The sequence below is a fragment of the Neodiprion fabricii genome, chromosome 1, assembly GCF_021155785.1.
Source record: "Neodiprion fabricii isolate iyNeoFabr1 chromosome 1, iyNeoFabr1.1, whole genome shotgun sequence".
In the NCBI taxonomy this organism is placed as follows: Eukaryota; Metazoa; Arthropoda; class Insecta; order Hymenoptera; family Diprionidae; genus Neodiprion; species Neodiprion fabricii.
This window is the reverse complement of record NC_060239.1, coordinates 35,122,033-35,137,110: the sequence shown is the minus strand read 5'-3', so window position 1 is coordinate 35,137,110 and position 15,078 is coordinate 35,122,033. Positions and strand designations below refer to the sequence as shown.

Sequence of the window (15,078 nt, the reverse complement as noted above, 5' to 3'; positions counted from 1 at the left end):
TGGAATTCGAAAGCCCAACCGTCGGGCTGGAGGCAGTTGTCGCGTTGTGGAAGGGGGCAGCGCCGTTGCAGGAAATTCATTCGTTGTAGGTGGGAAGAAGAAGCCCAGGGTCGATCAATACGCGGGGTGACTTTGTGACGTAGAGAGATGACGCGGTTGAGGCTCTCGTGCCGGTTGAACGCGGGTCGCACGCTTCCGGATCATGGCTGTCAGGTTGTTGTCGTCGTTGTCGTCGAGGAACTGATGTATCTGCTGAAATCCTCGCGAGGACGCCTGCAGATAGAAAGCGAACGAAAGCGAAAAGGAGGGCGAGGACCGGAAGGCCCGGACCTCGCGGTTAACGCAGCCCATTCAGTCGGGATCTGTAATCGACCCCCGTCTTTATACGCTGCAATTTCCCGCAGCGTTTTTTTTTGCTTTGCTCAATTTTTTTTCTCTTTTTCTCTTCTATCAAAAAGAAACGTAAAACAATTTTTCTTATCGACTTTCCACAGCACGGTTCTCTCATCCTCCAGAAGGCTAGAAGCGTGCATCCATAGTGTCACGCTAAACTCCTTCCTTGATTGTTTCCAACTTTGACGAGATTTTGGTGGCAACTGTTGCTCTGCGATGTTTCCGAAGACCGATTCTTTCAACCAGAACCTGAATCAACCAAGTCGGTAACATCCCCTGTAGACTCGACGTGCGAGGGTCGAGGATTATGTTCACGCAGACGAACGGATGCAGGTGTGAAATTATAGCGTGGAAGAAAATCTAGAAACACAATTACGAAGTGGTAAGTCAAAGTTTTATTATGGTACTCCACGATCGACGTCGTGCAGTTCCTGTACGTATGGTGTCGAGTGAATCGGTCTTTCACGAAACGCGTGAAAATTGTGCTCGTTTAATTATAATACTTCATCTCTGCAGAGAAGTCTGAGAACAGTTACATAGAAGTAAGTTGTGATAGTAGAATACGAGGCGACGACGACGACGGGAGTTGGAAAATTCTCTATGGGAAACTACTCGTGGAAGTTTTGCAGCGTCTGAACAAACTCGAGGGGTGGGTACAACGCCCGGTGTTTGTAAGTTGCACGAGGGTAGCGAACGCGTCACTTTGTCTGGCCGATAACCGGCTGGGGAGGAAGTAGAAGGAAAAAAATAAAATAAAAATGCGCAAAGATCGCCGGTGGTACGGGGCAAGGGGCGAGATGTGTCAGACGGTAAGTAGATTACCGGGCAATTGAATTTCCCTCGTTTGTCGAAAATGAAGCGCGAAGAGAAGTCGGGATTATGGAAGATTAGGACCGATTAAGAACAAGTGCCGTTTTACGTTATACCTACCATCAGCAGCCGAACCGGCTGCTGCAGTGTGTGCCGGGAATATTCTGTCGGGAAACGTACAGCTGTCGTTGAGCCGTTGACAAATGAAAGCTTTCAAGGACGTTAATAACCCCCGTTTATGCCTTCGCACGAGCGACGACAACGACTGCAAACTCCCGGCATTACAACGTTTTTCATTTTGTTTTCGTATTGTGCTTTTTTTGCTTGTCTTTTCTTTATTTTATTTTTCTTTCTCTCTATTTTTCGTCCTTCTCAAACTTTCAACCCATCAACGTTGGACAAGGACCTTGTTGAGCGAACCGGTGTCACGGTCGTTTGACCAGAATAAAACTTGCGTAAAACTACAATCTAAGTGTAGGTGTACGTGGATAATATTACATGTATAATTCTGTATACGTGCTTTTGGTGTTCACGAACTTCACGGAAATTAACGACGCTGTACCGATTAAAATACACCAACATAAGTTTCGACGTACTCTTGAACCTTTTTTTTTTTTTTTTTTTACTAATACTCTCGCCGTTTTCGAAAAGAATTTTCTCTAAATCGATTCGATTTGTGTTTTCTGTACATACGTTGAATTGAATCTTGAATATAAGGTTCAATCTCACACCATAAAGTACGTATAATCACAGAATTTAGGCAGTATCGAGTTCAAACATATTATTTGAAAGTTTATCGTTGTAATGTATTTTATACTCACTTTCTTGCTGCGACAAATCCGAATTGATTTCCAAAGACGAGAGAACCGGGTTTCCGGTAACGCCACGCGACGCGAGCACAGGTCGGACTAATAAGTGGTCTTACTACTGCGAATGCGCCTGCAGCAATACGAATTTGCAAGCAGGACAATTGGGCTACAATTTTCCGTAACCACATGCCAATTTCTACTCGGTCTATGTATGGTAACGGTATCCGCATTGCTATAGTGGGACATTAAATGAAAATGTATGCGGAGTTATCGAGCGGTCATTGTAACAGTGCAAAGAAGTACAAGGCACACTGTCAGTAGTATGAGCATTGTTAGGTCAGCCGCTGGTGGCGTGAGACGACGCTCTGCATTTTTTATCGAGAAAAACCGTACATATAGTTTGTTATTGTAAAATGTAATTTTGCAAATCCTTTGAGCTTGAAAATCGGCGTATATTTTACGTCTTGAATAATTAATCGGCGAACGATAAACCTGTTGTAGGTATTATAATACATAGGGAATTTCATGCGAACCCAACGAACGTCAGATCCTCACCATTTTTGATTTTGTTTAAAATTTTTATTCACTTGGTTAATTGTTTATGAATATTGAGGGTTATTATTAAAAGGACCTTTTAAAATTGTCAAAAAATGTATTTTCTTTTCCAAAGATTTTAAGATGAGGCCCATAGATGGGCTGTTTTTTTTCTATTTTTGTTTAGTAGTGTTAATTCTCTTGATCAAATAAAACATTGTAACGGTCTGACAAATAAAAAAATAATCTCAAAGCTTTTATTTTTCACTTAGAACATTTCTAGAGTGGTTTCATTATAAAGTTCATCAAAAAATAAAGTTGAATATGCCGAAAAATAGACAAAAATCGCTCCATTATGGAACTGGTGGAGAAATGTTTAGATTAGAAAATACAGTTTATGAGATTTTTGTTTGGGAATCTTAAACAAGGTCCTTTTCAAAATCACTTAAAATATTTATAAATGATTGAGCAGTTGAACAAAAAATCTGAAAACATTCGTGGTACTGTTTCAGAATTGGGACAATTGCAGAAATTTTTTTAAACAAAATCAGAAACCTTGAGTGTCTGACGTTGGTCGGGTTCGCATGGAATTCCCCATATAACGTATTCTATAAATGCGATCCACCCGAAAGAGAAACGCGGTGCAGCTGTGCTCTGCAGCCCAAGGATCCTATTCTTTCACTCACAGGTACCGAGCGATATTCACCGAAGTACTTTTACGTGTATCGACTCGAGTACATACTCGATACTCCTGCAGGAATTCGCCCTGAAGTGGTTTCGCCGGTTAGAGGGGAAAAATCGAAGGGATAACGCCGTCAGATCATTTCCCGAGTTTCTCTCGCGGAGAGACTCCTTTCTCTACATTTTTGTAATGCCGGTTCCGCCTTCCCCGCATTCGACTAGAAACGATGCACCGTCCCGATGTTGGAGTGTTTGAATTCCCCAGGACTCTGCGGCCTTCACGTTTCGCCCCTCGCGTGTCACGTCCGACGATTCGCCTAAGTACATCCGTCGTTTCGGGGGTGGAGGGAAAGTCAAGGAGAAAGATACAGCCGCAGATACAGCCGCGAACCCTTTGCGCCATTCCTCTATCTAAGACACGCAATCGAAACTCGACTCGCCGACTGCACGCATAGTTTTTCATTAAATGCAATCTACAAAGTGCATTCGGCCCTGGCACGTATGTTGTAACGCCCTCGGATAAAATATTCCTCTGAAAGAATATCAAAATAGAGGGTTATTTTCTCATTAGTATCGTTTTTACTCCCTTCGTGAGGTGTAATTTAAAGCTTTGCTTGCATTCGCTAGACTCAACCGAGTATTTTCCCTTCGATTAGTTTTTACGGTGACCAATCTTTGAAAGTGGGAAATGTTTAACGTCGGTAGATTGTGTCGGTTCTGAACGTGTTTATTTTATACATCAAACTTTGCAGCTCTCTTCGCAGGTTTACTAACATTTTTATCGCTTGTGTTTAGATTATTGTCAAAAATCTGCTGTTGATTTGTAAAAAAATTAACTGGAACCATCGATCATTTCAATTTTCAGTACGAAGTATCCGAAAACATTAACATTTGTTAAATTAACTCTGCCACGCTTACGTACAATTTCAAGGTTCTGTTATAATATGAACTTGAAATTTTTAAATTTTCGGAGCTAGCAAAGGTTCGTAAACCTGACACGTCTTAGCCGGATCCCCCATACAGTGAATTTTCCTTCAATTTTCATGCGAATATACCAAACGTGCTTCGTATTCTAAGTGACGAGAAATTTGTTACGTTTTGATGTTCGATTTCTGAAGTAGTAAATCTATAAGGCATTATTCAGCCATGATTCGTGTGGACTTAACTGATACCTGAAGCATGTCCCACAACCCAAAACTGCAACATGATTTTCAATTTGGCAAACTGAGAGAGTGCAGGTAAGTTTTGAATCACGAATCATAAAGGCTTCTTACTTTCTTTCCTACAATAATTCATGGAAAAATATTGTCATACAAATCTCTAAATATCGAGATCCACGTGTCTCAAACGAGAAAAAAGGCTGGACACTCCCATTCTACGCACAATTCTAAAGAAACGGCACAAGCTCAACGTAATCGAAATATTAAATTCTTAGAATCCGTGCAATTTCCTTATTTCCACGTCAAATGAAAATACATTGTCGTCATTTTCTTCAGAATTGTCTACAAAACGGGTCCGTCGACCCCTTTTTCGCGTTTCGCATACGCGGACTCCGACATTTCGAGACTCGCGCACGTCAACGGTTTTTTTTCCCGGGACCGGGACGACGTGCCCCCAAAAATTTGTCGCTCAAACTGCTCGTCCAGCCGCAGGTGGAGGGATCAACGTCGCGTTTCTCGACCTACGAAGCTGTTTCGGCGTAGATAGCGATGAAAATCGGCAAAGTGGGGAGGGGGGCGGCGGAAGCTCTCCCCCCCCCTCCCCACCCACCTCGTCGAGTATCGGCGTCCCTTCGGCGGTCGGCGGTCGGCGGTCGGCGTCTCGGTCGTCGGGTCGCTTTCGGTGCGGGTCTGTCTGTCGGTCGGCGGCCGATTTGACGTGACTCCCCAGTCACAACGAGCGACCGCGCGCTCGATAGGCGCGCGCGCCCTGATGTCCCGTTTCTCGCGGACAGTGCCGTTGCGTTTCGGCGATCCCACCACCGGCAGCAGTGCCGTCAGTGCTCTCCGTAGAGGCACCCGTGCGTTTTCGCTTTGCTTGACCGGGTTCCGGAGCCGGCAGGAGGTCGCGGCTCGTTCGGTAACCCCGCCGAGATCTGGAGCCGTATAAACGCGGTCCCTGGAGTGATAAGAAAACATCTACGCCCAGTGATATATATTCTACGGCACATACCATTACCGTGTAATCATCGTTCGGAATTTAGCTTTCGCCTTTTTTTTTCTCCAAATCCTTTCTTTTACTTTTATTAACGTAGCGACTGAGGAGAGAGAGAGAGAGAGAGAGCGAGAAAAAGAAAGGAATACCCCCACGAAATAGAATCGTAAATTGCACGCTTTGTCACTGGCTCGAGAATTCGATATTTATCACTAATGTTCGGAATTCGATACGAAAAATGAAACGAAAAAAATTAAATCGACGAATTATTTTAATCAGTTTGAAAAAATTTATCACTGATCACGTTTCTGTTTTTACCATTCTAGAACTGATTTTTCTCATGTACTGCAGTAATCTTCACCGGTATTTGTCAATCTAATGTTCGGATTGGTTTTTCTTTGTACGATCGTGATGAAGAGAACGATAATATACTGGTCTAAATTCACGGTGAAAATTAGAGAAACAGTAATCAATACCTATATTTTTCATCATTAAAAATGATTTCAAGATATTGAAACTTTCTGTTCGCCAACTTCCGAAAGTTGCGATGCCGCGACCGGCATACCAAGCGTCAATTCTCGTTTCTTATATCAAAAGCATCGGTAGCTTTTTCCCAACACGATATTTGATAAAGTCCAGTGTTGGCCCTTTATTTTATTTTCATAGTTTGTCTCTTTTCTACAAGTTAACAATGAGCAGTTGATTGGCCGGGTTAGCCGGGTTCGCTTACCCGGCTCTCTACCATTTTCTCTCCGTCTCTCACTCACTCTCCATACGTTGAATAATGTTTAACACGCTGTCTGAGAGTGAATCTTTTGTCCGTATATAATGACCGAGCTTTCAAGTTATACTGTAATAAATATCTATAGAGCCAAGTCCTTATCACTCGTTTAAGAGATCCTTAATTTTGTTGTTGAGTTCTACACAATGACTCTCTACGTTTAAAATTGAACAAATTTTAATCCGTACACAATGACGGTGAGGTTTTGACTTAGAGTAATGGAGGGGACAGAGAGAGAAAGAAAGAGACAGGCATAGAGAGAGAGAGAGAGAGAGAGAGAGAGAGAGAGAAATTAGAAGCCATTTTGAAATTGACTGTATTCGATCGTTTCTCGAGCCACGCGACACTTGGCGAACAAGAGAGTTCGCGTTGACGTTGATATTGTTACTGTTGTTGTTGTTATTATTATTATTATTATTATTATTATTATTTTAACTTATATAATATATTTATATATAAGGACGAGGAATAATTTCGAAAATGGGGAATCCGTTGAAGTACAAATGAAAATGATTGACAAATAGGTGTACGTGACAAGAAGTCGTTTATGATCGAACCGCACGGAGCTGTACGGGGAGTATAGAGAGAGAGAGAGAGAGATAGAAAGAGAGAAAAATAGAAATAGAGATAGATAGAGAGAGAGAGAGAAAGAGAGAAAGTGGACGTGACGCGGTTCTTTATCGAGAAAGAATAAAATCGCAATGAGATGAAATACATGATATAGAAATAAAGAAAAAAGAAGGAAAGGAAAAACCAAAGGAAAAGTGTGAAACGTGCATTATGGTGTTCTGTTGAAAATTTTCGACTGGTGCAGTTTAAATTTTTAATACACCGACCTACCTTATACCTTTACCTCCTTACATAGACAGAAAACTCAATAGTTGTGGTCCTCGAGTGAATTATCATTTTGATTTTCCCTTCGGTATTTGTGTATGTGAATATAAAAAACAAAGAAACTACATTTACGTTACACCGCGTTGTGTCTCCGTATAATATGTAACGTAACGTTTGAATCACGCAATTGAAACGAAGAAAGTGAGTGAAAAAGATTGACAAAAAATTAAAGTAATAAATATTATACGACGGTGACAAGAAACAAAGCAAGGAATATATTAATAGTAAAAAGCAATTTAAATGAAATTAGGAAACGGGACGAATACTAAACAAACAAGCTAGTATAAAATTGATTGAAACATAAACAAAAAAAAATTTACCGAGTCACGTTGAATAATGTAATAATAAAATAAAAAAGAAAAAGAAAAAGAAAAAGAAAGCAAACGTGCGGTTAATATTGTATAGAATTAGCACAGATTATAAATAATATTGAGCTGCTTCGCGAACAAGTATAAAAAAACATTTCGTTTGTGAAGTGATGGAATGAAAAAAAAAAAAAAAAAATTTGTCTACGACTTGCGCTGTAAAGGCAACGTGTATATGAGAATGATGTAAATTTTTAACGAATTCAGCAAGCAATATATGTACGTCTACACGTATGTACATGTACGTGGTGATACGAATTAAATTTTTTATTTCCATGCGCCCCACGATGACGGTTGACGATAATAAAACATGTCGAGAAGAATAATAATGCTACGAAAATTCGAACATTCATCATGAAGTGAAAAACAGGTGCGACGTAGTTCAGTACATAGAACAGTATCAGTTTTTATTTTACCCAGGTACAAGAAAAGGGAGAGAAATATATATACATATATACATATGTATGTATTCATGTATATTATATGAATAGAGCACACCGTATGAAAGCTTCGCTGATCGAAACTGTTCACGTTTTCAATATCTAATAATGCGTAATATAAGTTGTACAATTCAAGGCACTTTTAACCGTCACCATTATAGGCATTACGCATACGCAAATGGAAAAGCAGCCCGGCAATTTAAATATCGCTGTTTAAATTCTCGGTTTTAAAAGGACACGTCTACGTTATATTATACGCGGCTGTTGAAGCAGGGGGCAGCGATCTTTTCGTAACTAATTAACATATACGCTCATCTCATGACTGTGACTCGTAGCTTGTAGCTTATAAGGATTGTTTATTTGAAAAGTTGAAAATTTAATAATTATAAATAATTCTGATAGTGAAAATTTAGTGAGAAATAAATAAGTAATTAAAAGCAAGCCAGTGAAATACGCCTGTGCGATGCGTTCGATCATCTTATTATTATAATCTACGGGTGGAGAAGATAAAATAGAAAGTGCAGTAAAACGGATACGAAGAAGGAGCTAAAATTAAAAATAATCAGCGAGTCGTTGGTTTTTATTGGTGGGAATTTGATTACTAATATTAGTATTGCCGAAATAATTAACGAATAGATAAACTTGAGAGTTTTTATAAATTGATAGTCACATGGTGCGTTATCTATAGGATATAAAGTTACGTTTGACTCGGAATCGTGAGGAATGAAATAATTTAAACAAAAGAGTAAAAAAAAAAAAAATAGAATCGAGATTATACCTACGAACAGAACAACATGGAAAATAATTTTCTGAAAATCGTTGAAATTCGACATAACTGAGTAAGGAGAAAATTACGGAAGAGAAGAGTATCGGCGAACAATCGAATCCCTGAAAATCGCGTAAAATAATTAAATCAAGTAATAAGAAAGTGAGAAGAAAAAAAATAATAATAATAATCGCAGGACAAGCAACGTTTCGCAGTGGCTGAACGACCGTAGGTCGAGGGTGTGAAAAATTTCGGTCAATAAGCGGCGCCGAAGGGGGTCACGGGGCGCACGTAAACGTGCATAAATAAAATATGTACGCGGGCAGCGGTGCCGAGACGGGTAAACGGGAGATGAAATCCGCGACCGAATGACATCTAGACAGGGTGGAGGCGGCCATGTGGGCTGCGGGGGCGGGGACCGGGCCCCGAGTTCGCCTAGCAGCGGCTCGGAGGAGAACGGATTCGTCCACCGGCCGCGGGTCGCCGGGCTCTACGCGAACTTGAGCAGAGAGGAACTGGACCGAGTCTCCGAGGAGGGGATATACGGGCCGAACGGGGACCCGAACGAGCGGCGAGATGCGTCGGGGAGCCAGCGCAGCCTGAACCTCCCCTCGATCGGAACGGGGGGCCACCCAAGGCCCCAAAGGATATCGCGGACCCCGCAGCCGCCGCGAAGATCGGCCGTCGGGGCGGGCAGACGGTCGGAAAAGCCGCGGAGGTCGTCGCCTGGGGGCCCGGGACGAGCGGGGCCCTCTGAGGGGGGGGCCTCACTGACCTCGCTAACATCGCCGAGGCCGCGCCGCGCGGAAAAGGGGTCCGCGTCCCGCCGCCCGACGGATTTCGGCTCGGCGGACAGCGTCGCGCATCAGTTTTACCGACCGAGCGCTGGGACCGCGCGGGAGTCACCCCCTACCTGCGGGGGCCTCAGTCCCCGCGATCACGAAATCGGCGACACGCTGTCGCCGCTGTTCCCGAGGTGCAGCGCGCGGCCCTATGCCAGCGCGTTCGGCGCTCGGTACCCCGAGGATTTGGGGCCTTGTTTCGCCGCCTACGATCCCAGGGAGCCGGGGCCCGCCGAAAGGGACGAGCGGTTTCTCAGCCCTCCGGAAGCCGCGGCATCTTGGGGAAACGGTGAGAAGAACCCCGCCGAGGGCACCTCGTCGGCCGAGGAAACCTCGCCTCGGAGGAAATTGGATCCCAAACCGCAGGACGGAACCCGGCTGCGACCCCCCCTCGCCGGCATCGCTGGGACCTCGGCAGATTCGGGAACCGGGGATTCGGGGAGCGCCGAGATCCAGGCTGAGGTTGTCGGATCGCCTCCACAGCCGGTGACGAGCTTCTCGGACAATTTGAGTGCGCGGAATGTCAATCCTGAGAAAAAGTCACCATGCGGTGGTAACGGCAAGGGTACCGGAAATACCGGGAAACAGACTGTAAAACCGTTTACCAAGGAGAGCTTGGATCGGTTGGAAAATCGGACTGTTCAACTTGTTCGCGAGTACGGATTTCAGCCTCGCAGGAAGACGTCCGTTGAAGATGGCGCTGTGCTTCCACACAAGTTCGAACCATTTCCAGCCGATCTCTACGGACGACCCTTGGAGGAAATTGACAATTTCATTTATGACGAGGTACGTTGAGACTGCGGTATATTTTCATAATTTCGATTCATTAGTATACTTTAGAAGGGAATTCTCCACTTTGTTCCAATTTGCCGTGATAAAAAATCTTATAGACAATTCGAAGCGAAAGATGATTGGAAATACGATTTAAAAAATTATTGACGGAGATGAATTTTTTCAAAAATAGCACTTATCGTACAATCGATTGTCTTCCGATTTGGATATTGTTCTATCAGGCCAAGAAAATATTTGGAACTATCTCTCGTTTGGTATTTTATACATGAACTTTTTTGGTCTCACAAAAAAAAAAAAAGCGAATGACGTTTTACCCGATTTTGAACCGTGAAGCCTCCTTTTTGAAGCTTGAGCGACTCGTGTTTACGGTAAAACAGTAGTTTTGATTCTAGTGCAGGTCCGTAAATGGAACCGAGTCTTTCTCTGCTGATTTTTTCAAAGCTTTATTTCTCTTTCGCTTTGCAATTAGCAAAACGGCGCAGTGGGTTAACTCACGTCTAGACGAGCAATTTTGTTTCCAACGAAACTGTGCATGTCATTTGGCTAGCTAGCAGTGACACCGACTTAGCTATGCATGTATAGTCGGACCCTGCGAAACTGTCGCTTCGTTTGGAACAGACAGCAAACGAGTTTTCCATACTTCTTTACTCTGTGCGTATTAAATTCTGCGTTTAGGTTGCCGATCGTTTATGCTTGCAAAAATGAGGAAGACGGACGTTAAAAAGAGGGATTCGAAATTGCTGTGATCCACACCTCAATTTATGCATCCATGTAACCTGGGGGGCGATGCAAAACACGTTTTCATTACTGTGTGAAGTTTTAAGCGAGCTTGTGCAAACTTCACTTACACGAAATGTAAATGAGGTTATACAAAGTCGAGCTGAGTAAACTCTAATGCGGTGGAGAAACACGTGGCTTTCATTGCTTCGGGTTTAACCGTGATCGTGAAAAGACAAAACCTCTGGTGCAATGGACGAGCTATAATCCAGTTATAGCTGAGAAAGTGAAACTATTGTCTGCGTATAGTGCTAAGGCTGCAAACCGGTGGATTCGATGAGCAGCCAAGCTTCGGCGTGAATAATAATTTCTATCCGCATTGTAATTCCATACTCGAAACACCGAAATTCTATTGGCTTTTTATCCATTTTCACCTAATTCTCATTCCGCAATTACGTAGGTCTTTCTGGTTAAGGAGAAAAGCACAAGGCTCGCGGTTTTCGGTAGCTTCGCCGACGCTAAAACGGCCGGAATGTTCTTCAGCGATCCATTCTGGATAAAATGCATAGAGGAAAAAGGACAACGGAAGTAGGGTGAAAGCGAGAGAGAGAGTGAGTGAGTGAGTGAGAGAGAAAGGCAAAGAGAGACGGAGGGAAGAACGCCGGGTGATAAGGTGGTTGTTTTGGTCTACGGAGGATAAAGAGTGCTGCAAACAAACTCTCGGGCGTTTGGATTTAATGGCTTGCGGAGTAACTTTTCGCGAATGGTAGTCACGGGGGCGAGGAAAGAGGACTCTCATAAATCTTTCATTACATTTCTATCGCGTTTCTGTACAAGAATGCGTACCTTCGTGTATTCGTGCGCAGTGTTGCAGACGAACACAGAGCAAGCTGCGAGTCTGTGTACGGAGAAACAAATAGCGAAAAAAGATTCCTGCTCGAGTAATACACGTACACATGTAGAAACATTCCAGATCATATACGTATAGGTATAGGTATCTATCGAGGTATATTAATTTTCGCCGAGTTGGAATTTATTTCCGCAAAAATTCAATCTAAACTTCCTCCCCGGGGGTTTCCTTCCCCGCTCGCGGATCACGGCATTAACAGCATCCGGTCTCGGGATGTGTGCGTATCTACATACGCTAAGGAAAGTTTTATTTTTTTTTGCCGATTAATTTGTCTCTGGGAACGAATTCGGTAAAGGTCAAAGCAGCACTAAGTATACTGATCGCGAATTCAACGTCGCGTCAAGAGGCTCGGTCCGTATTGACGAGACCTCGACAATCTTCCACAAAGTACGATAAAAATGAATGATCCGAGCGATAATCATAATTATTATACTTTTGCCAGTGGCATTGATAGCTACGTTCGATCAACGTGTACCCGTGTATGGTATATCCGATAAAAAGTTTCGCGCAGGTCAAGGAATACAACTTCGCTGCACACTTTCTAAGCAGCCTCGACGGTCGAGTTCCATGGCGAGCAGAATTGATGCTCGTTTAGTCGAGAACCCAAAATCGCATCAGCGTTACGGACGTTGAGAAGGGTTGCGGACTGTTCGACGGTGTTGCGTACACGGATATTAGAGATCGCTGAGGGTGGGCGGGCTTCTCGCCAAAGGAACTCCGTGTGAAAAGATTACTCTGCCTATAGAGTTTATCTTTTACCGACAACATAACAACACCGTAGAGATATGGAGAGTCAGTTTCGAGTCGGTATTAACGAAAAAATACATCTTCAGATCAAAAGTATCTCGTCAGAGGAAATTCTTATCTGTGCAGTGTCAGCCACTAAACTGAGATTATAATAATGTTAGTATACATACAATGCGTGCATTTTCCAGAGAACATTTAATTGTACATGTACTACCAAGAACCAGAGAATTCGTTTCAGTTTACTTAATATACTGACAATTAGTTTCGAAATATCATTTTTCGGTGATATATTACGTGTAGAGAAGAATGTTTTCAAAACTACTTTTTTTACGGATGAATTTTACACGAGCTGATCTCCGCTCTTCCTGCAGGATTCGTCAGAGCTATCCTGGATATAATCCGCAGTTCGTAATTAATATATCCTACTCCACCGCTCCACTGCGCGTTTTCTGCACTGTGAAATACAGTATGAAAGTTTTAGAACTAGCCAGGTTCGCGGACCATGAGAAAAGTTTTCTCACCGCTCAATCCGAAATTTTCCCTCGACGGATTTATATTCATAGCATCAACGAGACATTTATTATTTCGTTTCCCGTCGCCATTCATTATCCCGTTTCATGTCACTGGCAATAACCGATCGTTCATATGTCGCACGATGACTGACAAAACGTTACATCCGCGATCAACGATCTATTAATTACAATTCGTGTAGGTTTTGTGTTTTTGCGATCACCGCATTGCCGTTTCTTGATAGAAAGTTTGCTAACTTTTTTACAAACTCGTATTCCTGAGCTAATGGTCGGTAAAAATATATATATGTGACATATCAATTGTGGTTTACATACAATGTTATATCAAAATGTCGGAGAAAATCTGAAGAACGAGTCGTCAAAATATAAATCCTTGTACTCGAGAACGGGATGAAGAGCTAGAACACACGTAAAATATACGCTCGTAACAATATGCGATTGCATCGCACTCGATCTTCGAGACCTCCGCTAGAATATGCTACGTGAAATTTGTATGTCTTTAGCACCTGTCTTATTCCGCGAAGAAATCCTCTCGCCAGCTATATAGCTCGTTTTATTGTGATCCCATCTTCTCAATCCAATTTTTCTCCCCCTTTTTTTCGTAAAATCTTCGAGGAAAGAATGATTGATTCTCAGACATTTCTGCCCCGCCACTGATACGGGTACGGGCATTATGTATAATAAAGTCGGGCTGATTTTTCCCTTAAAAAAATCATCGCTGTCTGTACGTTATTTATTATGCGCTGTTCGATCGCAAATTGGACGTGCAGTGTACGCATAATGGGTATAAGATATACGACGCATTATCTATGTTTGTGCAGAACTGCATGTCTTCGAAAACTGGGATAATCTCAACCCCCAAAATCCGAGCGTGACAAATTGTGATAAATTTCCGTAGTGACGCATATCCTTATACCAAAGAATAAACAACGCGGTAATCTCGGATTAGAATATACGCAGCCTATGGAATATTTGATTCATGATATAGGGTGTTTTCACGTTTTGTATGAATAAAAGATACCCTCATATATGTGCTCAGAAACAAATCCATGGATTCCGATATTTGTTCGATATTCTTTCCACTTTTCCATACGCACAATTCTAGCGATTGTTTGATCAGCCGTCTTTTGACCCTCGAGCATCGTCGGCGTAGTTTGATATTGCAATGTTCGTTTCGTTTATTATTTCCATTCTAGAATTCCAATCGATCGCCAATCTACGATTGAGGGACGACGATGCAAAGTAAATACGCCGAGCAGGATTAGCGAACTTTCTTCCATTCCGCCTCTTTATTTTCCGAGTCTTGTACAGAGAGCTCATCTTTCGTAAGGATCTTTTTTCTATCAGACACTAAAAATTGATGGGGTAAGAACGGTTTTTTCAAACCGTACTTACCCTACCCTACTTAGCGTACTTTAATTTGGTATCGTCGTCTGCAGTCTAGACGCCATAGAAGCCAGGTAACGACTATCCGCGTAACTCTCCTGGTGGTTTCAGAGATAAAAACGGTATCGTCGTGCGCTGCGGTGTTAATCGTGTAAAAGAGTGTTCCTAACCTCCAATCTGCCTGCCCACCAGCGGCAGCAATCTATATCCTCAGTGTCGAATTTCCTCGGATGGACCAAGTTGAGGGAACGGTGTCTATACATACACGTATGTAGGTATCAGAGTGTAAAACCTGGAACGAATTTGCCAAAGTCTCGCCTCCCTTTTCCCCGAGTTTACCGCAGTTTTATCTCTTCTTTTCGCTTCTCGTCAAATCCTGTCTGATGGTATATAAATTGAAATCGCATCGAACAGAGAAAATAAACGATGAAGTTATACCGATCACGTGCATAAAGTTGAATACGATACTGGATTACTAAAAATGAACTCCCCTGTACAAGTTACCTTCATATCATGGCCGGTGTTAA

The 15,078-nt window shown here is 42.7% G+C and overlaps 1 protein-coding gene across 5 annotated transcripts in view; it reads left to right on the top strand.

Moving 5' to 3' along the window:
- The first annotated feature begins 5,112 nt into the window (after window positions 1-5,112).
- Window positions 5,113-15,078, top strand: part of LOC124177396 (sodium channel protein 60E-like) — a 75,662-nt gene continuing 65,696 nt past the window's right edge. The window contains exons 1-3 of one of the 5 annotated variants that reach the window (XM_046559741.1): window positions 5,113-5,406; window positions 5,708-5,828; window positions 6,687-10,255. In XM_046559741.1, the coding sequence (XP_046415697.1) occupies window positions 8,996-10,255 (1,260 nt within the window). In that variant the 5' untranslated portion in view covers window positions 5,113-5,406; window positions 5,708-5,828; window positions 6,687-8,995. Of the gene's footprint in view, window positions 5,409-5,707; window positions 5,829-6,686; window positions 10,256-15,078 lie in introns of all 5 variants that reach the window. The other 4 variants (XM_046559728.1, XM_046559747.1, XM_046559733.1 and 1 more) reach the window with 4 other exon arrangements.